General features: G+C 35.1%; 1 protein-coding gene across 2 annotated transcripts; it reads right to left on the bottom strand.

Moving 5' to 3' along the window:
* LOC149779245 (uncharacterized) lies at window positions 1-27,987 on the bottom strand. Of its 2 annotated transcripts, none has more exons than XM_089939825.1 (5): window positions 27,841-27,987; window positions 8,337-8,408; window positions 7,412-7,514; window positions 5,137-5,589; window positions 1-1,139 (listed from the first exon to the last, which is right to left on the bottom strand). In XM_089939825.1, exons 1-5 carry the CDS (start codon window positions 27,874-27,876, stop codon window positions 460-462), a joined length of 1,344 nt encoding a protein of 447 aa, XP_089795951.1. In that variant the 5' UTR covers window positions 27,877-27,987; the 3' UTR covers window positions 1-459. The 2 variants fall into 2 exon arrangements, with proteins under 2 accessions (XP_089795951.1, XP_089795952.1); XM_089939826.1 differs by having other exon boundaries at window positions 5,377-5,589.

Genomic DNA, 27,987 nt, shown 5'->3' with positions numbered 1-27,987 from the left:
TTATTTCTTCAATCAATTTATTTCATTTCGAGTGGTCCCATTAAGAGTATTAAAACGACCCAGATTCTAAATTGGACATGACTCTTTTTCTTAGAATACAAGTGTTTCATTTTGTCTATCGAGCGAGTCTCCTTACAACTTCAAGAAAGGTTTCAGCTACTAATCAGTTATCCAAGAGAATTCAAAACATGAGCAATTACTTCTAATGATTTGTCATATTATCCACACTTATCTATGAAACTATAACTATAGTTTTATCTATAAATGGTTCGGTATTCCAAAAAATGTTTTATCACCCAGGCAAATGAAACATTCAATATTTGTTTATACCGTTCGTTGTGGACATTTTGCATCTTACAGAACGTCCATTTCTGACAATCCCCTTCCCGTCCTTCATTTATATGCACAAAAGTAAAACACTATTGACTAAGTATGTTTCCTTTCTCTCCAAAACTTAAACTACGACAGCTGACCACAGTTTGCGATAACCACCCGTTGAGTGGGCGTGCCCTCATTTGTCCCAACAGCCTCCATTGCCTGGACCACATCATAACCCTGTACAACCTTCCCAAATACCACGTGCACATTGTCCAAATGGGGTGTTGCACGCGTAGTGATAAAGAACTGGGATCCATTCGTGTCGGGACCGGAGTTGGCCATGGAAACCACACCGGGCTCCGAGTGCCGGAGGGTAAAATTTTCATCAAAGAAGGTTCTGCCTTGGTATATGCTTTTCCCACCAGTCCCGTCCCCATTTTCAAAGTCCCCGCCCTGAATCATGAAGCCGGGGATGATCCTGTGAAACGCTGATCCTCGATAACCGAAACCCATTTCACCGGTACACAAAGACCTGAAATTGTCAGCAGTGTATGGCACAATGTCGGAACGCAGTTCTATAACAATCCTGCCCGCTGATCCACCTCCTATTACTATGTCTAAGAACACTCTTGGCCGAAGATTGCTTGCGCCTCCTGAAATACTCTGAGCCGCAACTGCCTGTTGATTGGTGGAAACCATATTGGCTTGACTGCTTCCCTGTACAGTTCCTGTGTTTTGATTAGATGGAACAATGCCCGCGGGTTGTGTCTCAAAGGCAGCCGGCGCGGCTTCGAGGCTCACCTGGGATCCAGGAATAATACCTGAATAATGAAAAATAAGAGTTTATTGGAAATGTGATTTCTGGATCTAAATGACATACTATGTAGAAGTCGCTATATATATATATATATATATATATATATATATATATATATATATATATATATATATATATATAGAGAGAGAGAGAGAGAGAGAGAGAGAGAGAGAGAGAGAGAGAGATAACTATAGTTTCCAAGTACTGCTAAGTTATAGGAAATGGACTTTCGATAGTTTATGATGTGTTTTTGAAGTATATGCCGTTGTCTATGTGTGTATATCTGTCCTTGTCAAATTCATTTTCTGAATATTTAAGTTATAGATTAATTGTTGCATGAGAGCGAACTGAAAGAATATACCATGTGAAATAACAACAATTATATACATCATTCACGTCATAATAGCGGCTGATGTATACTTTTTATATTCTTGGAAAGAGAACTTTAGATAATAATAATAATTATTTAATAATAATAATAATAATAATACAAAAACAATGTCACAAAAACTATCAGGCCACCTACGGCCCAAATAAAATAGAGCGAAATGGAATTTCGATGATACGGATAGTATATGGTATGTTCCTGAAATATATATGTGTGTGTGTGTGTGTGTGTGTGTGTGTGCGCTTAAATATATAAAATAATTTTATGATATGCGTGTTATTTCAAAGACATGTACGAGATGCAAGGCGAAAGGAGTCCAGAGTCAAAAGATAATGTGTTCAGTAAACGTTTAGAAAAAGGTTTTGGTACATAAGTGCTTATAACGAATTACAGAGAGAGAGAGAGAGAGAGAGAGAGAGAGAGAGAGAGAGAGAGAGAGAGAGAGAGAGGGAGAGAGAGAGAGAGAGAAAGGTGGGGGTGGGTGGCGGGGACACGTTTAGTAAGCATTAAGCGTTACAAATTAATCAGTACTGGAAGCGTATTTATGCATACTATTAGGCGGCGTTAGAGCTGAAAAAAATAAAGCCATTGATCATTAATATGGAGACCTCTCCAGGTGTTGTTCTCACTTCTGTGAAAACGCAACTGCACCAAAAACTGAGTTATGCATTAATTGTGCAGACAAATCTGTTCATTCTTAACAAAATCTATTTTGTAGGAATTCTCAAAAATAATTGAGAGAAAATAGAATTACGAGCTTAAAACATCAGATCAAACAGACTGATACAGGCGATAGACGGATGCTATAATAACAAATCAAACAGGGCTGGCACAGGGGACAGAAATATGATTTAATAAATCAAATAGGACACTGGCCCTGGAAACAGACGGATGACTTCAGTGTCAAATCAAACAGAGTTGACCAAGGGGATAGGCATATGATGTAAATGACATATAAAGCAGGACAGACCCAATGGACAAATGGGATGACTTTGATGACAAATCAAGGAGAACTGTCAAAGGGATATACATATGACTTCAATGACAAATCAAACAGACTGGCCTTGGGGACAAACGATTTTTGCAGGCATTAGGCCATCTGTGGAACAGTTTTGACCTAACGCCGACAAACTGAGCAGGCTGTCCTTTAAGAAAATATTTTAAGAACTTTCGCTGGCTGAGTCCCTTCACACTTTCGATGGAAAAAACATTCATATTTTTTATGCCAAAGAGAGATATGATTTCTTTTCTGAATGCATATTTTTTTATATATCTGCAGGTGAGAAGCCACACAAATGCCTAGTTTGCGGTAAAGCTTTCAGCCAGTCGTCAAATCTCATTACCCATAGCCGTAAGCACAACGGATACAAACCATTCTCTTGCGCACGCTGTGGGCGTAATTTCCAGCGCAGAGTGGATCTGCGTAGGCATGTGGAGACCTTTACTGGATGCTTGTAAATATGATTCCATGACCAACAATGCATGTTACGATGTATCGTGCAAAAAGCGGTTACTCAGGATGAAAAAAGCGCGAGCAAAGTGAAATACCAGTTCTCCCATATTTTTCATTTTTTGATGATTAAACTGACTCTGAGACAAGGAAACAGCGAAGACAGCTTGCTACATTTAAAAGGAGGTAGCAGTAAACTATGTACTTTTGTAGTACATTTGATAACAGTACACGTATAGCACAATAGTGCTTTTTGATTTTTGAAAACAAATTTTGAAAATAGACATGAACACAGGCAATATCGGAAAAGAAATTATATGTAAATAAAGGATGGAAAGTTTGGATTTGACCACAGTTTAATCAGAATATAGACTGAGAGTCGTGAAATCAGATTGAAAATAGTATTTACTTGGATATAGAATTATCTTTCTTCTTCATTGTACGATTGTGAGCAATTCAACTATTTTTTCGCACTTTTTGTATTTCTGTATTATATTCACTCATTTTGGAAAACTCCGGTTTTGCACTGATCTGACGTCAATCCTAATCCATGGAAGGAAGAAGTCTGTTTACGGTATACTAGTGCGGACTTAAAGCAATGCATGCCGGATTTCTCATGAATACTAGATACATAAGGAAGGGTGACATAAAGATTAAAAGGTTTATTTGTGCAAAGATACCAGTCTTTGATATATAAGATAATGTGTGTGTTTGTGTGTGTGTGTGTGTGTGTGTGTGTGTGTGTTTTGGATTTTTAACGTAGCTTTAACAATGATTCAGTCATATCGCTACGATCTCTGCAGTGTGGCAGTTTATAGTGATATCTAGCACTGGGGCATCATGCCGCAGACATGTAGCATGATGTCCTATCCAGTCACATTATTCTGACGCCAGGTCGACTAGTCATAACACTAACCTCTTAATGCTGAGCGCCAAGCGAAGCAGCTGTTAGTACCATTTTTGTAAGTTTTTGGTATGACTCGGTCGGGGATCGAACCCCTGACCTCCCACTTCTAAGGCGGACGTTCTAGCCACTAGGCCACCGGAGCGGTTTATATAAGACAATGAAATTACATATCGCAAAAGCACTCTAAATAGCGTTGTATAATGTGTTTGTGACAATTAATTACTTTTCGTAAAAAAAAAATAAAACAAGAAAGCGTAATAAGCATGTGATAGACAAAGGTTAATATCGAAAGATGCAGATACAAATCAGACATGATTTACACTGTCAACAAAGCTTACAATCGTAACTTGTTGGCTATTCCTTTAAACTCTGCAATTAACTTAGCATGTGATAATTGCAGTATTATTTTTGTCCATTATATCGACATTAGCCGACAGAAGAACGGACAATACTTACTGCAGGATAAGACAGATGCGATTATTTTGACTGATTCATAACAAGTATGGGACTGAAAGGATTATGTAGGTTTTTCAAGAGAATGCATGGTTATTTGAAATAAATAGAAGTTAAAGTGGTTTATGTAATCGTTGCAGAAAGAATATATGCCATTTACAGATGGCGCAAGTTCTACGTATGTGTTCGAAATGGCCTTTACTGATTTTATACCCCAGTAGAGGTTTATGCTGTGCTTGTCGCAATAAACTGTAAATAATTGAATTACTGTCTTAAAAATAATAACGGACTATCTTCATTCATCAAACATGGAAATATATTTATTAGTTATTGAATCTTGTTTTGTGTTTGAGAACCAAACCATCTGCCATTTAGGCGTATCTTCATCATTGAAAATGTGTGTAGGTTACACTTCAGTATAAAATAAATATCTCATTCTATGATTACCAATGTCTCCAATATGGCTGAAAAGGTCTAAAAAAGTTTGACTGGTTCCTGGTTTCACACTCTTTAAAACATATCCGTGCTGTGGTCATTTAAAGTTATATACCGGCTAGAAATAAATTAATTTATCAAGCACGCAGTGGGCTTTTGGAGACCACACTGTGTGCAAATTGTAACTATATATTTGACTGATGCGGTGCTAAGTTAGTGCTAAAATTCTTCACATAGGCTTGAAATGCTGTGATATTAGGCAATCGTGTACATCTAGAAAGCAATTCTGTTTTACCATGCCAAATCTATTCAGCTAGATTCCCAGGTGCCATGCCTCTAGAGGAAGCCTGTAACAATAGTTATTCTACCTTCAGAAGTTCTTACAGTTCCAGGAGACTGCATACCCATCGCTGGGATCATACTGTTATTCGCATGCGTGGCCCAACGAAAGTCAGGGACGGACTGAGAACCGATTACGGGAATCATTATCTGATTATCCATATGCTGATCAGATAACATCGACTGAATGACATTATCACTTCCGGGCTCAATTCCGGACAATGGAATCTCTGACCTTCGATCTACTGGCACACTAACGAATTGCATACCCTGAAATCCCTGTCCACTTTGTAAAGAAGCCGGGTTTGTTCCGGTCATCTGAGGAGACAACTGTCCTGTTCTTCCGATAAGAGCAGTTACATCTGGCGTTCCGAATGGGCCTTGTGGGCCTTGTTGCATGGGTCTTGTTGTAAACCCGGTTCTGGCTATCATCATGGGGTTACAAAAACGTGCTTGCATCGGAGATCCGGGAACATACATGGCTGAATAATAATAATAATAATAATAATAATAATAATAATAATAATAATAATAATAATAATAATAATTAGTGGACAGGAGGAATGAGGAAGAGGAGGTTGACGTTGACGACTACATTGATGCAGAGAGTAGCAATGTGTGTGTGTGTGCGTGTGTGTGGTTTGGATTTTTAAAGTAGCTTTAACAATTTTTCGGTCATATCTCTACGATGTCTACACTGTGACAGTTTATATTGATGTCTAGCACTGGGGCATCATGGCGCAGACATGTAGCATGATGTCACACCCAGGCACAATATCCTGACACCAGGCCGACCGGTCCTAACGCTAACCTCTTAATGCTGAGGGCCAAGCGAGTCAGCTGTTAGTACCATGTTTGTAAGTCTTTGGTATGACTCGGCTGGGGATCGATCCCACGACCTGCAGCTTCCAAGGCGGACGCTCTAACCACTAGGCCACCGTAGCGGGGAATAGCAGTGAAGACGGTAGAAATTAGCATTATTGGAAGACCTGACCTGGACATTATAAAACTCTTAACATTAGTTTGAGCTTGAGATTTTATTTCGACCATTGCAAGTGACCATGAAAATATGTGTGGGGTGGAAGTAGGCAACAAACATGCAAGTGATTTTACTTTTTTTAAACTCGATTCAGATTTGTTCATTGTGGATCGCCAGCTAAAGCTTGGAGTTTAATGACTTCAGGTCTGATAAAGATTTGCTTCGTATGTTTCACATTAATTTTCACTTTACACGTTTTACATAACTTTTTGTTAATAATTTGGTAAAAGATAATACCTTTAAGATATTGAGCAAGTATATTTGTCAAGTGGTACGTTTCTGTCATGAAAGAATAAGGAGCCATTCTTAGAGAATGAAACGCAGTTGTACTATACATTGTGTCTACCTTGGACCAATACCTTTTAGTACCTTCAAAGTTTTTAGCAACACATGTAAGTGAAGATGTCGATATTACTAACTTTTGTGTACGAAGCACTGACCATATTAATATATTCTTGGTAATGACGTAATTTCTTTTTGCCCTCGATTAAAATGCGAACGTTGAAATAAGATTATTCCATTTATAAATGTACTACAAGTTAATATATATATATATATATATATATATATATATATATATATATATATATATATATATATATATATATATATATATATACTATTCAACAGCAATTAGGTGATCGCTTTGCATCGATCCGGTCCTAGGTTCGAGCCTCGATTCCGCATTAAGTAAATATAAGTGGTAAGATTGATGGTTTCCTTTGCGTACAAGACCACGTCACGCCTCGTTGTTTAATTTGTTAAAACTTTTTGCAGAGCAGATATACAATAAGTGAAGATTTTAACCTTATTTTTGAGCGATAAATATTTAGACATAAAGCTCAAAATATTTTGTGATTAGCAAGAACATTACATTAGGATCTTTCACCATAAAACAACATGGAACAAATTTGCAACACATCAAAACAAACATTTCTTTCGATTCACTGACTGATTAGTTGCATGCAGGGCTGCGGATATGGTATAAGAACTTAAACAAAATTCTGGGTCCCACAATGGTCAGGGTGCCAACCGCCGTCGCAGTTTGTAATTATATGGGCCTACTGGAGAGTTTTTCATAGGGCCCACACATCCTGTACGCGGCTCTGGTTGGATGATTAGTTGATTGATTGATTGATTGATTGATTGATGGATGGATGGATTAATGGATGGATGGATGGATAGATGGATGGATGGATTGAATAAAGTATTGATTGATCCATGCAAAATAAATAAATCCCTGTTGTAACGTGAATGGTACTTACGGCGAGAGCGTGGAGAACCTGAGGAGCATGCAGGCCTAGGCGCTTCTACCTGAGATCGTGTTATTACCCCGCACACGTGACCAGGACAACAGGGTGGGGCTCTCTTAAATGAAACGGGTGTTGATATAAAAGATATTTGGAAATTATGCATTATATTTTTAACTCAAAGTCAAGTTCATAAAGTGAACAAACAATTTTTCGTGCCAGAATCTAACTTTCTTTTTATAACACGACTGTGTGTGTGTGTGTGTGTGTGTGTGTGTGTGTGTGATTTGGATTTTTAACGTAGCTTCAACAATTTTCGTGTCATATCGGTACGACGATGTCTGCAATGTGGCAGGTTATAGTGATGTCTAGCACTGGGTCATCATGCCGCAGATATGTCGCATCAAGTCACACCGAGTCACGTGATTCTGCCACCAGGCCGACCACTCCTTACTATAACCTTTTAATGCTGAGCGCCAAGCGAACAAGCTGCTTGTACCATTTTTATAAGTCTGTGGTATGACTCGGCCGGGGTTCTATTCCGCGACCTTCCGGATCGTAGGCGGACGCTATAACACAACACGACTGTAAGGAATGACACTAATTTTAGTACGAGATTACTAGGAAATATGACGTCACCAAATACTGAATTATGGGTATGGAAATAACACCATTTTAGGCATACTGGTAAAATGATCATACGCCTGATTTGACGTACTACCGGTAATAAATTAAAAAACAGAAGTATTCTCTTTATTCGAAAACATTCATCAAGCTAATTTCACCATCTTTCTATGAAGCTTCAGTTTAAATCACACTGTTCCATTTGTAAAGTATTGATGACAGTAACAAAGAATGAACAATAAGGTAGAATTTAATAGAAACTCAAATTTAGAAATTTAAGGGAAAGAAAGGGACCTAACTCCATTTAACTACTTACGCTGCATATCATAGCTACCAGCCTTTGATCTATCTGCGCGTGTACGGGAACATATTCTTCCAACAGAAGCACCTGAATAACAAAGAAATGGAACGAATTTAAATCTAATCACTACTTAAAACATAATTTATTTATCACACACACACACACACACGCGCGCGCGCGCGCACCTATAAATACATCTATATAGCTATCGACATATTTCAACGTTATTGAATTAGAGCAAATCTAGTAAATTCAAAAGGCTGGAGAAACGCTTTTTGGTTTTTATGAGCTAACAATAAAATAAATCATTACAATGTTCGACGATAACCATTACTGTAAATAACAGTTTTGTAATCTCAGTGTTCTCGCGAAATCTTGAAAAGGTTATTCGCTTGAAAATGTTATAATTTTGAAAATGTTATTATCTACAGTGTATTTAAAAGAGTATTTCCTATATGGGAGGGAGATTTATTTCGTCGTATTTCGCTTTCGAGAGTTTTCCTCCACGTCATGTACAAGAAAGAATTTCTCAGCTGGACGGTCCTAAATATGTCCGTTTGTTAGTACTCGGTTATTTTTAGAAATATTATTCCTACAAGTTAATATAATTATCACCGTCATGGCAAACAAAAAGTGTGCTTCATTTGCGATTATACCTATTGGGACAACGACGATTTTAATTTTATCTTTTTGTTTGCTGATTGCCCTTTAGAATAAAACAGTTGACACAAAGTGACATGGCTTTATAAAACCACCTCTAGATTGTCTTCAAATTGTTGCGTATCTAGGTCTTAACATATGTAGCAATATGAAGTGAAAACTTCAACAAGAAAGTTCGTTCTCTACAATACAAAGTGAAAATGAAAAAAAAAAAAAAAACTCTTTCATTATTGCAAACTAAATCCCAGAATAATCCTAAATGTTCGATCACAAGTCCAAAATATAGAATATTCCAAATGAATCCCAATAGTCTTAGTCTTGAATGTCCTGGCATATCACAATGATACACTCCAGAATACCTTTGAAGGAATTCACAGTAATTCCAGAAAAGTGTAGTAATCCATTGTAAATAAGCACCCAGTGATTCCAATAAATAATTTAAATAAATATTTCCTTTCGAATTGTAAACTCTGATAATAAATTGATTTCAGAGAATGATGTAAAAAGGAACGAATTATTGATCAAGTCTCTATTTATACAGATTTTCACTTGACCTTGATGTGAGTCATTTCAGTAGATACATTATATACAGGCTTGTGTCTAGAATGTTTTAAGCTCAAAAGCTTTCTAAACAGTCTGTTTATAATCTAAAATCATGGACACAAATTAGCCATGTAAAATTCCTGTTACAGTATTTAACTGATAATCATGGACAAAAGTTGAGCGCACAATTTAAATATAACTAACATAATTAGATGATAGTGTTGTTTGCATCAGCTTAAGCTCATTTGTACATGGACAGTTAGTGATTCGTTAATGATAATATGACTTTTGTAGGTAAATGTTGGAAAAAAACTGTGCGGCTAACTAGAAGCATTCTAAGCGTATGGATTTGTCAAACCATAAAGCCAGTACGTTGCACTGGTTTAACCAAGCACCAGAGTCAAGGTATAACATGGGTTCCCGAGACTGAGGATTTAATGTGTGATTCAGCTGGCTCGCAAAACAACGCATACCACATGTAATAGTCAGATCTTGTAAATAAATAAATAAATAAATAAATAAAAACAAACAAACAAAAAAATAAATAATCAAAAATAAAATAAAAAATAACTAACTAAATAAATAAATAAAATAAAACAACCTGAGCTCCAGCGTGGAGAAATGTTCTTTCCTTTAGCTTCGTTAAAGAAAAATGTCACCTTTTACAAGACTACATACACAATGATAGTCTTTATTAAAGTAGAATAAATTCCTCTAACGAAAGTAACTGATACCTAGGGATGATAAATACATGTAAACGAGTTTTTAAACAGCGACCCAACGGCAACTCGCTCGTGATTCGTTGTGTCCTGTGAGAATATTGAGCTGGGACTTGCTCATTCGAAACTGAGAAGTACGCGGTGTTTATCTCTGTATGTACGCATACTTTGAGAATAGAATCATTCAAGAATGAGTTTTATGTTTAAGACTAAATATTTATTTTAAGTTTCATATGAAGACTTAAAATAACTTTGAGGATTAATAAAAAACAGTAACAAACAAACAATAATAAAATATAATTTCAAACAAGCAAACAAACAATCACACTGCATATCCGATTGTAGCATGTGGCGATTAAAAGAGGATGTGCCATTATAAGAAGAGTAAACCTTACATGTTCACCCAACTTTTGTTTCGTGGTATTCATGTAGCCAGTATATTTAACGAATGTGTAATTAAACATGGATAAGAAAGACGTGATGAGGTTTGCAATAATATAGCTTTAATATACGATCTCCACTTTCCGCGCGATCCGCTTTCCTGTTAACTGTGGCATCCTCCTCCCCGTCAAAAACCCCACAAATTAACTTATGAATTAATTAGGAGTGTAACATGCAATGTTATGTTTGTAAGACTACAGACGGTGGCGGACGATGTGATCACTCTCAGCTTCAAATTACGTCCCCTTTATGCTCAAGTAATGTCTACTGTCCGTGTAACGGTGCCCAAAAAATTAACGTTTTTATTAATTAATAAATTTAAATGTTATTTTTGTGTGTAAGCCTACTGGCCGTGGCAGTAAATGTGAGACCACTCTCCCTTTATATGGCATCTCCTTAGGTAATTCATTTAACTGAGTATTATAATATAATAGATCTTTCTTATGGTGAATATGAAGCATTGTGAACAGCATATTAAACAGCGCTAACCATATTATAATGTTATTGCTTGTTCACAAGACATCATATTAAACGACGCGAGGCAGAGGCTATTGTGGTATGATTACTCGTCCATAAGACATCATATTAAACGACGCGATGCAGAGGCTATTGTGATATGATTACTTGTCCATAAGACATATTAAACGACGCGAGGCAGAGGCTATTGTGATATGGTTACTCGTCCACAAGACATCATATTAAACGACGCGATGCAGAGACTATTGTGATTACTCGTTCAAAAACATCGTATTAAAGACGCGAAGCAGAGGCTATTGTGATATGATTACTCGTCCACAAGACATCATATTAAACGACGAGAGGCAGAGGCTATTGTGATTATTCATTTAAAATCATCGTATTAAAGACGCGTGGCAGCGGCTATTATGATATGATTACTTGTCCACAAAACAGCATATTAAGCGATGCGAGGCAGAAGTTATTGTGATTACTTGTTCAGAAAACGTCATTTTAAGCGATGCGAGTCAGGGGATATTATGATATGATTATGGTTCACAAAGCAATTTATCAGACGACACGAGAGAGAGGCTTTTGTGATATGACTAATCATTTCTAAAACACCATGTTCATGCAGTTATCGTATTGCATGAGAATAAAATTCACCAAATTGCAAATTAATTTCCTTCAGAACTGTACAAATGCCATTTCGTCTGAATTTCTCGAAGAACCTAACTTTGTTATGTAATGAACATTGTCTCTAGCTATCTTTCATATAAAGGACACCCACTAGTACAATTCCATTTTAACTTAATACTCCATTATATACAGGTTCCACTGTATTAGGCAAAATGATCTAGTGATATTGATATCTCAAAATCAGAAAAAGGGAAGCAGTAACCCATCATGGAGAAAACGCCATAACCAAAAGGAGAAAAGACCAAATGCGCACACATAAACTTGGACAGTGTGAAAGGTTATAAATTATGATCATAAAGATATGACCGTACAGTCCTGTTATCGCCTTCTATGTCGAACATCTTTTCAAAGAACACCACAGACGCACGTGATCACATTCTTTTTGTACGTGTGTGCCAGAGAACACCACAGGTTGCGCTATCACGTTATTTTTCGAACACTTGTGCCAGAAAACACAACAAAGACATGCTTTCACATTTTTTTTGTGAATATCCGTGCCAGAGACACCACAGGGACATTTCATCATCTTTTTCTTTGCTACATATGTGTCAGAGAACACCATATATACATTTTATCAGCTCAATGCTATGGCATAATTTTCATTTATTTATAGTCTGTTTTCAACGGTTGAATTGGGAGGCATCCGTGATAAGTATTCATGATTTATGATGTTCTAGACATTTTCATGAAAGGAATGATCTATGAGAATTCCGCATGTGTTTGTTGATAGTGGCGTAAGTTTACATCCTGGGTTAAGGAGCGAGCTTTAGGATCTCATGTTCTGTTTCTTGTGACCGACGAATAACCAATTTAAGACTATAAGGGGTAATGCAAACATCAAATCAAATAGGACATAATTAGGTTGACGATCTGAATAATGCAAATGGGATTGGACTTCCAGCAAACAGTTTGAACAAACCAAGGAATACGTATGCGTCAGAAGACAGGTACCTCAGTAAACCAAAGTCCTATTGAATCAGAATCACGGTTCATGTCTTTCATTGTAAAATCAATACTCACTGCAAAGGTGGAAATGACGCGATCATAGAAGTATGACATCAATGTGTAGACGTCAATCTTAACGTAGGCGTAAATTAGCGTTACGAACTCTGGTAAATATTGTACGTAAGTAGGCGCGTCATTGCAATATTTTTGTACGTTATTTTGCTTCATTGCGAAAACTGAAAAAGATCCTTTTTTGATAAGAGGCGTCTATCATCTTCAGCCTGTACAAATGTATGAATTTTTTAAATACTCAGCCATTTCTGTATGTGCAATTATTGATTGGGTACTTTCCCATACGTTTCCATATAGTAGCCCTTCAGTTAAGACTAACGCAAGAACATGAACAATCATTCATTCTAGGGAGTTTGGTTTCGTGAACCCATACATATGCAAAAATATTACTTTACAAAGGTAATATATTCCAACATTTCACAAGCGATCATCCATAATTAAAAGAAATTTTAACTCAGTCAGCTGAAACCTTTTATTCTTAAAATAACGTAAATGTCAGCCCAGTAAAGTGAAATCCTTTACTATTAAAACAAACATTGATTTTAACTCAGTGACCTGAGAGCCATTACACTTAAAATAACGTAAATTTTATTTTAGTAAACTTAAAGCATTTACAGTGAAAACAACATAAACGTTAACTCAGTGAGCTGAAGCCCTTTACTCTGAAAATAAAGTATATTTTCGGTATGTAATGTCAGTTTGCATTTAGATTTATCTCATAAAACTGCATAAAGATTGACCTCTTATCAAATACAAAAAAAGATGCCTAAAATTATGAACTATAACAGATATCAATTTTTTTTAAAACTGACTTTCTTTTGGTGTATGTCAAAGCATACAAAGCATTTATTTAGTTAAAACCTGTAACCTCCGTTAATCCTTGAAATTGAAATTCAGTCACGAGGAATTTCGATCTTGAGAGTTTGCACTGTATAACAGGAAATGAGAGAATATGCTTAAAGATTAACAATAGAACAAAATTACTCCATATTATAAGCGAAAATAAGCAAGACAATCCAAATGATACGAAAAGAAAAGAAACGTTGCAAATTCCAGATTCAGGTAACTGAGTAAGACAGTACGATAAAACAGGGACGCAAAAGTTGATGATGGAAATGAGAAAAGCAAGTGCTTGCCTATAGGGAAACACGTGGAAAGCATACATCTCTTTCATTAATGAAACATGAAATACTGGAATTTTTAATGACAAACGCCACTTATCAGTGACCATGAGACTCGGCTAAAACCAAAAGGTAGTACGTATTCACACTGACTTTGATGACAAATATTAAAGACAAATTCAGTTGATAAGGTGAGCAATAAACCAAAGACAGGGAATAATATCAGAATGATAAATTTTACAAGCAAAATTGTCAAAATATCCTAAATTGCCAAATGTAATGAACTGATCGGCCACAGGTAAGGAAATTTCGTCAAAGATATCTTTCGTTTTCTATTTAATGTAAAAGTTAGGTTACATCCATTTAACATTTAAAGTGAAGACAACAAACCTTCGAGTTAAATAATTGTGACATATTTGCCAAATAATACACGAGAAAGAGAATTAAATGGGAAGCCAACCAAACTGATACACTGCAGAGCATGATAAAACAATTCCAGAGTTTCTTCCCTTGAAAAGAAACAGAGTATAAAGTACGGATATATAATATATGTAGCTGAGCTCAACGAGCCATATACATATTCACCTCCGTGTTCAGTGTCACCATTTCATCTTTTCCATGCTAATGTCTACCTGTCACGAATCACAATCAAGTGTCCATCATTATAAATCAGGCCATGGTGACAGATGAATAGAATTTCCCGTATACCCCATGGATCATGAATACATCATTTTAGACAAAACCCCATATTTTTTGGATTCTTAAACTTTGATGGCTGGAGCGTGTAGCAGCTGACATTGCATCAAACGTCCCTGCGTCATGTCATTTAATACTTCATGACTGACCCTAAGTAAATTCTTTGCCATTCTTATTACCAGCTAAAGAAGACAGTTTATGCCTTGTCACTTGCATGTTATTTGTAGGGACCCAGCAATTTTATAAAATTTGCGTCTATCGCAAGCCTAAATCCGAAACATTGTATCAAGAATGTTAACGCGGAATGTGGTAAAGCAGATGGTATCTGGCAGTCCAGTAAACATCTGCTTTAGTTCATTCAGAAACAAATTCAATCAATCAAAACGTAAAGTGCCTACTACGTGAGTATACATGATTTGTTTACAAAGTAGTTCCTAATGCACTATTGGGCACACGTGAGTGCAATATGAAGTGCACATGAGTGCAATATCGTAAAATACTTAACGATTCTGACAATGTAAAGTTAAAGGAGAACAAATGAGCATATAATGAAACAATTTATATCTACTTATATATTCATCTCTAAATAGCTAACTACCTACGTACGTACAAACATACATCGATCCATACACGTCTACATACATGCATTTATACTTACCTACCAACCTACTTACCTACATGTAAGCATGCGTGCCTGCGTGCGTATGTGCGTACATATTTACCAACCTAAACACATGTGTACATACGTACGCAGGTATATACGTAGATATAAACATCCATCCATCAATATCTACCTACCTACCTAACTACCTACCTACCTACCTACCTACCTACATGTATGCATGCATGCATACATACATACATACATACATACATACATACATACATACATACATACATACATACGTACATACATACATACATACACAATCCAGTGAATTATCAAAATTATTTCATTTAGAATCTCTATCAATTCACTGAAAAGAATAAAATAAATATAAATATTGATACCAAAATATGGTTCGGAAACGCCCGAATTCATAATTTTAATCAAGACAGTTAATGTATTACCGTAGTTATGACCTGAATTTAAAATTATAATCAAGACAGATAATGCATTGCCGTAATTATTAGCTGAATTCATAACCTAATCAAGACAATAATGCATTACCGTAGTTATCCTGTCTGTGCCTGATAATATTACCATGATCCCGTGAAATTGGAAGAAACAAAAATACAGACTTACGTCCCGTGCACACTATAGCACTAACCCTCGAATGATGAAACCAATTATGATATCAAGGTTTTTTTTGTTACATCATCCAAATGAAGTTTAGAACCATCAGACAATCTTTTGTGCATACCAGGTGCATTTGTCTGAAAAAAATCTTTTCTAAATCTTCTCTTTTTCACCTCAATAGCAAAAATGGACAGTTTATCCAAATATTAACATAGGCTACGTGACATGTTTGGGAAACAGATGTAAATAAATAAATTGACTGGAATTTTACGTGCAAATGGCATTTCCGAAATCGACCGAATCCCACCTGATTTCTTTATAATTCCACGCAAAAACCGAGAGATTGAACCTGTTAATCATTTACGTTGTATTCAGGTATAAATGCTGTTTCTTATTCATTGCAAGTAGCTGTCTCCACGGATTATCTAATCTTAAGGAAAAACAAAGTAACAACCTCCCACCAAACAAACAAACAAACAAAACGGATAATAATGAAAAGCAGGAACTACAATGGAATGCGCAAGAATAACCAAAGCATACTGGTTCAGTTAGTGTAGTAATATCTTCATGCATAGACTAGTCACTAATGTCCACTACAGCTGTTGCTAAAATGTCGCCCATCTTATGGATGGTCGGGGACACAATCTGCCATTGTGCAAATGGATTTAGTTTTCACGATTAAATCGGTGCATTTATGACATGGAAGACCCCCCCCCCATCCCAACAAAACAACAAATGTCCCCCCCCAGCAACCCCACCCAAAAAAAAAAACACAATAAGCACAAGCTTATTTACCATGAATCACTCCTATTATACATCATTTTAATTACATGTCTGGTGACACGCGATGCTAGTTGTCAAGTTAGACTATCTACTTCATACATTTTATATGTGCCATCATCTGACAAGCGAAACGTTATGTCGTATTGTGCTAATTCAGTCGATACGCGCATCAGATGAGTTTCGCAAAGAAAGGTTAATGCCTCATTTTCAATATATACACTTTGTATAATGCGCTGATACTATGGGAATTTTGAATGTACACTCGTACACACACACACACACACACACACACACACACACACACACACACACACATACATACATACATATGTAGCGTTTTCAAACATATAAAGCATAACAGCAACATGATATATTATCCTGACTTTGACACGTGCTATAATAAAATTGAGTCTAGACGATAAATAATAAAGATATAAAGGTTACCGATTAACAAACATCTTTTATACCTGTGAATTGTCTTGTCGGTCACATTTGTACCAAATGTTATCTTACCAATCAGGCGAAACAATACACATAAACTTTAATATGACCAGTCTTAGAGCAAGAATAATTGATCTAAAAAATACCAAACAACATTCTACCAATATATAAATTTATTCATTTGTGTTTTGTTTTACAAATGTAACCGTTTTACTACAACTGCGCATTTTCGTAATAAAGGAAAGAATGGAAAAAAGAATATAAATAAATTGAAATTCAATATAAGTGAATCTTTTCTGTTATAAGCTCTAGCCTGTCTAACACAGTCGATATTTATCATCTCTACAATACGTTAGTTACTTAAGTTTTCATCTTTCATGTTCGTTTCTTTTCAAACGTATTTAAATTCCAAGGGTAACGGTCTTGATACCCGACCAGGCCAATCTGGGTTGGCTGCGTCGTTTTGCATTAGGAAAGGTATTTAGTTTTCGTTTCTTGGGTACAAAATTTACAGAGTTGAAAGTGACGCCACAAATGAACCAATAATCAGTCCCGATGCTGGTTAGTTGTAATTTTTTTCAATGAATGATCGAGTACCCCATTTCGACACAAATGCACCAGCTCCATCTCAAAACTGAGATATTAGACCGGCAAAAGATGATTTTGATATCCCTCGTGACTTCTTCTGTTCTATATCATTTAGTCCTGTTTAGTAAAGTTATTCAAATTGAATGTCCCACCTTTCCACTGAAGCAATTTCAACAAATATTACCCAATTTAAAAAGAGATCAAAAAACTTGTAGAGGCATCTCTTAAATGCCCACTTCAGATAGACCATCAACAATGAATCTAGCAACAAAAGAGTTTATAGATAAAGTTTATAACTCGTATAGACTTAAATGAGAAAACATGTTTCTTTTTAAACACCTCAATATGCGTTACATGTGAACATGTATGCATTTTCTTACATTTCATCTCATTTGGGAAACCGAATGTTTCAGGTTTAAATGAAAGATCTGACACATCCGTTTTTAACACTCTTGAACAGTAGAAGTACTTTGTTGGTTCCGGTCTTCAAACGAAATGACCACTCGACTAGCTGCAGTAATATAAGACAAATAATACATTGCTATAAGCTTTTAAAAAGGAGAATAGAGAGAGTAGAAAACTTGTAACAATGTAAACGGAAGAAACATAATTAGATCTTAAATAAAATGAAAGCATACCATTAATTGTAATTCGCAAGTAAGAATACTGTTTTCTAGTGTCTAATGATGAAAGCTTCAACGACAAAAATTATCGGAACATAAACAAATCACTGTCAAACCTATATTAGCGCCATGTTTCCACTACATAAGAAACTGACTCAACAAAGTAGACACGTTATTGGACGCCCAATAAGTAGGCATGCTGTGGGACGCCCAGAAGGTAGACACACAATAGGACGCCCAGAAAGGAGTCAGCTATAGGACGCCAGAACTTAGACACGCCGTTATAGGTCACCCAGACAGAAAGAGAAACTTCGACACGGCAATAAAATATTACAACAGTATGCATGTGTGTACAGGCAATCAATCTTTTCATTAGAATTAATGGTGAATGTAAATTTGCCATAGGTAAAATAAAAATGGATGCATTTGTACTTTTTGTTTTTGCAAATTCACTGTTGATCGTCGATTTATCGGGACATTGTTGATTACGTAAAAACAGGATATGTATAATCTAGTTTACCTCACTACATGTATCATCATCGTTCGCGGTCAAACGACTACGGTAATTGATGAATAATTCATTTTCCATATACACCGATTTAATTGTTAAGGAAACCTAACTAGCTTGTGTATTTCATGACCAAAACGCATTCAATATTTTGCCAGAGACTTTAAAAAAATTAAAATTGCGTGCTTTGCATCAAGTTTGTTGTAATATAAATGTTTCTCGACGGAGGTTAAAACTACCTCAATCAATATCCTGGTACTCGGTAAGGAATATATTATATTTATTATGAAAATAAAATTCTTGCAAGCACAGAAGCAAAACTGAGGTAGAAGTTGAAAGCGTCGATAAACATCTAAAACAGTTTAAAAGTATACAAAATTCACTAGTGACATTCTAGTTATTGATTATACCTAGAATACACGAAATTGATTATACGTAATACACGTCCCGTATAAAATGTTCCAACACTGAGACTTGCACCCTGATCAAATAACAATAAATGGTACGAGAAAATCTAAAAGGTCATGCAATGCTGCTATCTCACTGTCATAAAAGCAGGCGATCTTATAGACCTACTTATTTTAACTTTGTTGCCATCTACTGCATCACAAAGTAATGTGATTTATGGAGTCTCGTATTGGTTTTTAAAAACTCATTTGTTTATACATCACATAGTCTTCAGAAAGTAGGTTCGGAAACTCTCTCAATATACTGCAAAGATAACATAAACCAAGATCATTTGTTCAAAAGGCATTGACAAAATAGTTGTTAGGTTTGACTAAAACCGTTTTATTTGCTCTGTTCATATGTTTGGATAAAAATTATAACTGTTGTATTTATCCATGCTGGGTATAAAGAAAAAAAGAAAACGTCTGATGGTAATTAAGACCAAATATTAATATCATATAGGTCAAGCATACGTTATGTCGTGAAAAGGCCAACTGACCTCGCATGTCACCACGTGGATTTTTCTCTGCACCCTAAGTTTGTTCTTATCTTGCGCAAGGAAAACGCAATAACATTTGATGGAATTTCTATTGGCTATTTTAAATGCCCATTTTCAAATATCAAATGTTATGCTTGTACTCCCAGCAACTGGACTGGCTTTATATTCATAACTAAAGTGTGGTTGGAGAGTGAAGATCGGGATCATTGTAATTTATATATTTAAGGTCTTCGGTTATTTATGCTTGTATTAGTACTGCTCGCAATAGCACCAAAATATGTCATAACATTATTAACAGTTCATCAAATATCGTGTTTGTACAAAACGCATGTTGTTCGTACGTCAAGCTGCGTCGTTGGTTTATAATGGCAATCGTTTCTTAACAAGTTCTTTTCGACGTTATTTGGTGTACCTTGTTGAGAAAAAGGAAATATTTCAAACAATGAATACTTTAAGATTTGATCCTGTATTCTCAATATTTTGCGAGCTTAAAACCAAGGTCAAACACTCTCATTGTATGGAGAGTTCCAAAAGTGGCACTGTATTCCAGAGTGTACTCGAGGTTGAAAGCTGTATGAGGGAAATTAAATTAGATTTAATTCTTATGACCTACTTTAAAAACTTTAAACCGTTTTACTACGCGAGTTATCAGCACATAATATTACAAATTCATCATTGCAATATTTTTTGTGCCATTTTTAAATAGTAGATTACGAGCTAAGGAGTTGGATAAGTACTGTCTCGGAGTTTAATGAAATTTCTATTGAAGTACTGCAGGGATCACTTCTAAGCCCCATATTGTTGATCATATATATATATATATATATATATATATATATATATATATATATATATATATATATATATATATATATATATGGTAAAGATATTAAAATTGTTGACAGGAATCTAATCGAATATTTACAATGCATTATAAATATGGACGTATGACACTAAGTTTACGCTAATTTTTTAGTGTTGAAGATATTAGCATTTTTAAGAGCAAACTAATTGAAGATTTACAATGTTCTTTACAATGGATCTATGACAAAATAAAACTGCATAAGTTTAACCTGCTTTGAACCACATGCAGCTAAGTGTAGAAAGGTTTAGATTAAAGCAAATAGTACACAAATTGAAATTGCTCAGTGTATCAGAATTTCAAGTATCCTTTTTAACAATACTTTACCCTTTTCCCACCACTGTGAAAAACTACATTTAAAAGTATGTAAGAAAGCATTAATTTTAAAAAGGGTTAAACATTTCTTACCGGATAAAGTATACAATAAAGTCGCTTGTCCACATCGTATATACTGCTATACAGTGGGGGAGAATCCCGTATTTTTTTTTATTATGAAGAGACTATACAGCATACCCTCCCGCCACATTCAAGGTGAGTTTAACATAAAATAAATCTGTACACTCTTAGATGAATGCCAATTATGGTTACACAATTTTTATCAGATTTCTTTCAGAGTTTTAAATGATTTAAATTCGGCGTACATTTGTTGTAAATTTTGTAAGGAACGCTACCATAAGAATACATGGTATACATAAGTTTTAAAAAAAAATTGCTTACGCCGCTACAGTTTTATAAATCAGATTGCAGCAAGATAAAAAAACAAACATAGAATGTTAAAATATTATTCATCACACATACTTTAATGAGAAATCCTGATTTTATGACTGTATTACATACGTACCTGGCAACCGTCATATATCAGTGTGATAACATTTTTGGCAATCGTATATAATTTGTACATACTTCGGTAACATTTTTTAAATTCTTTTCTGTAGAAGTTAGTCGTGCAGATTAATTACTATTTACACGCATATTTATTTCAGATGTTGGCTCGGTTGTTGTTGTGTATCTTCCTCAATGTAAATATTAATTTATGTACTCCTATTCAATGTTAATTGCAATTTATGTAATATTCAATGTAAAAAATAATCTATGTACAATATTCAAATTAAGTGGTAATTTATGTACTATTTAAAGTAAAAAGTAATATATATATATATACACGATATTCAAATTAAATATTAATTTATGTACTATTCAAAAAGTAAATAGTAATTTATGTGCTCTTCAATGTGAATAGTAATTTATATATTATTAAATGTAAATAGTAATTTACGTACTATTCAATGTAAATAGTAATTTATATACTATTCAATGTAAATAGTAATTTATATACTATTCAATGTAAATAGTAATTTATGTAATATTCAATGTAAATAGCAATTTATGTAATATTGAAAGTAAAAAGTAATCTATGTACGGTATTCAAATTAAATAATAATTTATATACTATTCAAAGTAAATATTAATTTATGTACTATTCAAAAAGTAAATAGTAATTTGTGTACTCTTCAATGTAAATAGTAATTTATGTAATATTCAATGTAAATAATAAGTTATATACTGTTCAATATTAATAGCAATTTATGTACTATTTCATCTTCATCTTACTATTTCATGTACACCTAAAATTTTCGACCAGTTGTGGCATAATTGAAGATAGTAGCAGCAAAATTCATTAAAATTTGATTGAAGACATTCCACATTTCATCCTTTTGTATTCATGTTTTAAATTAAGCAGCGACTAATTTGCCAGAAGGAAGAACGAATTCGGTTATTTAAATAGCTGACAGTATGTTATTACGAATAAAATACAAAAAGGTACTTAAAAAGAGGACAACCTCGGACAAGAATTCCAGTGGACAGGACATAGGTGTCATAATGCCATCTCAAATAAATCCGAATGACAGTTTGATGTATCTACGTACAGATTTATTCCGCACTGAACACTGGTGCATGCTTACAGAGAACTAATAGGATATCCTGGTTCTGACAAAATGTAAATATTTATGCCAAGAACACGCCCAATATTCCCTTAAAATATGGGATATCAGGCCCGACAGATTAATTTTATTATCATAAAAAATGCAGACTAGCATATTTGTACTAGATGTGTTTATCTCTGGATACGTGTTACAAATGCAGAATCTACCTTATTTATGCACGTAATAATATGATCCTTAAATATTTTCGTGCACTTGTTGCTAATGCACGACACACTTTTCAGTTCCCAAGTGTGCGTCATTACACTTATCTAGGGGAAAAAGCTCACAGTTTATAACGCAAAGTACCGTTTTCAATCCAAGCACCAGATTTACAAAAACATTGACTCGTCCATATCAGAAAACAGTGGATAACTAGATTGATGCAGACATGTAGTCATGATTCAAGATTCTGTTAAGTTTGCTGACGCCATGTACTTTATTTTGGACCTGTTTGGGAGACATGTACTTTATTTTGACCTGTTTGGGAGATGTAGTAAAATAGATTTTCCTGTATATCAATATTCTTCATTCATCATTTAAAATTAAACAAAAATAATAAGAACCAGGGCCCGTGCGAGGCAATACGGTGCCCTGATCGAAACATACATTTGCCCCACCCCCTGTATCAAAATTTGGAAACATGGAACTAGCATCAAATTTGTAAGTTATGACCAAAACTAAAAGATTTTCAAAGAAGAAAAAAACAAGTTTTTATTCATTTTAGTTTCCTTGTCTAATTCTTTACCCCTCCCCCTTTCCTTTCCAATTTTGCGCCCTTCTGAAAAATGCTTCCTGTTCAAGGAGCTGAAATGAATTCAGAAATTCCATCAATGGTAAAAACGCGATAGTAATATTTTGAATGTTCAAAATTATTTTTTTTTTTAAATTACCTTTCCTGAACGTTATATTTTCTTTACAATACCAACTAAATATTGTTCTGGATTTTTGAAAGAGATTTAGTTGCATGTATGTATCGAAGAAGACAATGCCAGTCAGTACTAGTGGGATAGGTATATGCAAACACATCTTCGTAATAAAAAGATAGATGAATATATAGGTGAAAGGATAGATAAATGGATAGATGAATAACTAAACGAGTGGACAGATGAATGGAGATGTGATTAGATGGACGAATAGATGGATGAATGGATACATTAACGACAAAAGGAAATAGATGAATGGATAGATGAGTGGATGGATGAGTGGACAGATGAATAGATAAATGAATAGATAGATGAATGGATATATTAACGAAAAAAGAAAATAAATAAATAACAAGCAGATCCAAACTCTACTTATTAGTTTTTATTTGTATTTTAACGACAATTATAAGAAATAACGTTTCTGTGTCTACATTAAGTTTAACATATATAAGAAATGGGTTAATATTATGCAAACGTTATGGGTGGAGTCACAGTTTTGACAGGCCGATATGTAAGCCCATTGATCACTACCAAAACACCTCGGCCACATGAATATTCATTAGTACACTCCTACTTATCAAACAGTTAACCTCGATAGCGAATACATTTCGTTTGATATACGGACAATTCCGTATGTCCTTTATTAGACCACAAACAAAGCCAAAGATCAATAGTTATGAAAGAAATACCGATGTTGAGCATGGTAAATCAATCTGCAAGGAAGAAGTGTTTAATATCATGTCAGGGACTTTTTGTCGTATATTGTACAGGATAATTTGAGATGACATTTTTCAGAAAGTAATTACATGTACATAAAAACCGTCAACACACTGGGCAAAACTGGGGTAAACTAGCTTTTCAATTTCAGGACCAATGGGTCTCTTTATCAAAGACGAACACTCGCGAAAAATATGCGACATTTTACTAGTTTCTTATGCTTTTCTCAAATATACGTACAATAAATACGTTTAAACAAAATACCTTCATTTATTAAAGTTTTGTTGTATTTTTGGGTGGTGGTGGTGGGGTGGCGTGGTATTGTGGTTATTTTCCACATTCAAGCACACGAAACATACATGGCTATCAGTATAACTAGTGGAGGACCAACATGGTAAAATCCTTGTAAGTTCCACCGACTCGAGAAAAGCTACTGGCAAGCTTTCTCATGTACCCACATTTGCTGAGCCAGAGAATCGAACCCAAGCGGACAGAGATTGTAGCACTTTTGGAGATTTTTATTTAAGAATTAAAGATATAGAGATATATGTGAATTAGGTGTTTTGCACATGTTCTTGTAATTCATCTGAGACGCGTACACCTCCCATAGTTACTTCGTAGTATGCAGACAGTGACATTCTAATAGTCGGCAAAAGAAGAACAGCTAGCCACCCATAGCAGATCACATGTGGGTTCAAGGCAAGCAGAATGTCTATTAAAAAAACTGCTTGGATGGTAACTATTTTGAATTGCTTCAAGTTGCTTAGTATACTATACAATGTTTTTCAGAATTATCACCCAAAGATAGGGTTTGTGTTTGCACTTGGTGTCAAAAATAACATTTGGACGTAAAAAATGAAAATATAAATTTCGGGTTGGGCTGCAAAAACGTCTTTTGCTATGAACTGTCACTGACTAGACAAATCAAGGGAATAATACTCTTATGCTTTGTTTTAATACAGCTATCCAAAATTATGGACCTTTTTGGCCTCACCTGTGTATTTTATTTTGTATGATTGCTTTTTGTTATATCAGGCAGCTGGATGCGGGATTACATTTGTGCATAAAAACTGTCCCTTGCGCACTGTACACTGGTGCACCTTTTGATATGCGTATGAGTCTTTAACTGGTAATTTTTATCCGGGATGTGTAAGTATCATAATATTAATTTATACTACTACTACTACTAATAATATTTGCGTTTGCATGATTCGAATGCGCCAGTGAGCGTTTGATTTTGAAGTTAACTTCAGTTTTTGACACCGCTCCGGTGGCCTAGTGTTTAGAGCGTCTGCCTCGGATAAGAGAGGTCGCGGGTTCAAACTCCGGTCGAGTCGTACCAAAGACTTATTAAAAAAAATGGTACTAACAGCTGCCTCGCTTGGTGCTCAGCAGAAAGAGGTTTGTGTTAGGACTGGTCGACCTGGTGTCAGAATAATGTGACTGGGGGAGACATCATGTTACATGTCTGCGGCATGATGCGCCAGTGCTGGACATCACTGAAACTGCCACACTGCAGACATCGAAGCGATATGACTAAAAAATTGTTAGAGCTAAGTTAAAAATCCAACACACACACACACACACACACACACACACACACACACTTCACTTTTGCTCAGACAATTATGTCTCTCACCACTTATCTACTAAACCACTTGTAGCCGACTACAGATATACAGTTCTTTTCTAGATATATTTAAAAATAATTTTTTTTAATACGTGTTTTTAAAAAAAGCTCTACAAGAACACATATGAATGATATTGTACTTGTACTTTCTCTCTGTTAATTATTGTGTTTTATTGTGAGTATTGAGAAAGTGATCGCTATGTTACCTAGAGAGCTAAGGCCACAGAAGACAACCATTCATTCTTAAGTCGTGGTTTGAATAGGTAATATAGTTGTTTTTATTCAACTAGCTAGTGTACGACTGATGATCTGTCACAGTTTTTTTGTCAGAATGTATCGTGATTGATGGATTGTGGTGGAACTTGATTATTAGAGGAGGGGGCTTGATGTAATCCTCGAGGAAATAAACAAGAATCAGGAAGATTGATTGCCTGGACTTTTTTGGACTTTTTTTTAACGTAGCTTTAACAATTTTTCAGCCATATCGCTACGATGTCTGCAGTGTAGCAGTTTATAGTTATGTCTAGTACTGGGGCATCATGCCGCAGACATGTAGCACGATGTCCCACCCAGTCACATTATCCTGACACCAGGCTGACCAGTCCTAACACTAACCTCTTAATGCTGAGCGCCAAGCGAGGCAGCTGTTAGTACCATTTTTGTAAGTCTCTGGTATGACTCGGCCGGGGATCGAACCCACGACCTCCCGCATCCGATTGATTGCCAGAATAATAATAATAATAATAATAATAATAATAATAATAATTATTATTATTAATGTTTATACATTTTTGGCATATGGAACACGATTTTGCCGGAAAAATGCTGTTTCCGATTTCGTTATAATAACCGTAATAATCAAATAATTTAAAAATAATAATTTACTAAGATGTCATAAAGACCAAACGTGTGGGTGGATTAAATGTTTAAATTTAAATCGTTAATAATGCAGTGGCGATTGAAAGGCAAATGGTAAAGGGCTATTCAGATTCCTTTAAGAATGTCCAACTTAGGTTATCTTTCGAATCATTGTGCTGGTGGGGTGAGTTCGTCTTGGAATGGAAGATGCATAACCGATGTGAGACCTACGGAAGAGATGATGGTGTCCGCTAGCTCTTTTTGCAGTATTTGATGAATACAGGTGTCATATTACAATTAAATATTACCCCAATTCGACAATTTCCATTGAATCAAGAGGCACTCAAATTGTATCTTTGCAGAATACAAGAAACTCCAAGAACAAAATGTCATACAGTAATCATTATATAAAAAGCACGGCTCTATATCAATGACCTACAGTAACAAAATCGATTCTCATAAAGCGTATATATCGGATATTTATTTTCATGGCATGGAATAGGATCTTGGTGATGCTTGACGTGATGTCAACATTCGTACTCATTCAAAAAAGTTTACTTGCTTGTTTGTTATTACGTCACGATGGTGGGATGGTGTACAATCAAACTGATTTTTTTAATTTTAATATGTTTACATTATTTAAACAGAAGCATTCGTCTTGTTGAAGTAGTTTTAATTATGAATGTGTCGTAGCACATGGTATTTGTTTGAATAGCCGAACACACGGTTTGAATTTTAATTTCAAGAGTCCTTATGTATAATTCTGTTAATAATGTCAGTATTACTTTTAAGATAGAGCTACTGTGAATTTTGAATTTAATTTTACTTGACTTACTTTCTCAATATTAATGACAACGATGGAACATCTCACCTGCAGCGGAGTTTATTTTGTCGTTGAGCAAATGCTTAACAGTGAAAAAAATCGTACTATGGTGATAGGAAAAGATACATTTTCCAATGCGCTTTAAATAAAACAGTGAAACAAGATACACAGGAAAAGACAAAAATACTCATCAGATGAAAATAGTCAAAATGAAAACAAACATTATTAGAAAATGCTTACCACTTGCAGAAGGATGACTGTTGAGCTAACCAACATGGTGACAACACTGTTCACTCATTCACTGATCTGATACTTCCCAATGAATACAGGTACACTGACGTGGTCGTAACGGTTTATTACCTAAGCCCAGGACAAAAGACACGTCCC

The sequence above is a fragment of the Sinohyriopsis cumingii genome, chromosome 17 (assembly GCF_028554795.1).
Source record: "Sinohyriopsis cumingii isolate HCF-2022 chromosome 17, ASM2855479v2, whole genome shotgun sequence".
NCBI lineage: Eukaryota > Metazoa > Mollusca > Bivalvia > Unionida > Unionidae > Sinohyriopsis > Sinohyriopsis cumingii.
The sequence above is the reverse complement of the archived record's forward strand: the minus strand, read 5'-3'. Positions and strand labels throughout refer to the sequence as shown.

Coding starts and splice junctions, on each gene's coding strand:
- LOC149779245 (XM_089939825.1), bottom strand. CDS start 27,876: ATGTTGGTTAGCTCAACAGTCATCCTTCTGCAAGTG. Junction 8,409..27,840: donor CAGTCATCCTTCTGCAAGTG/GTAAGCATTTTC, acceptor TTTGTTATTCAG/GTGCTTCTGTTGGAAGAATA. Junction 7,515..8,336: donor TGGTAGCTATGATATGCAGC/GTAAGTAGTTAA, acceptor GTTTCATTTAAG/AGAGCCCCACCCTGTTGTCC.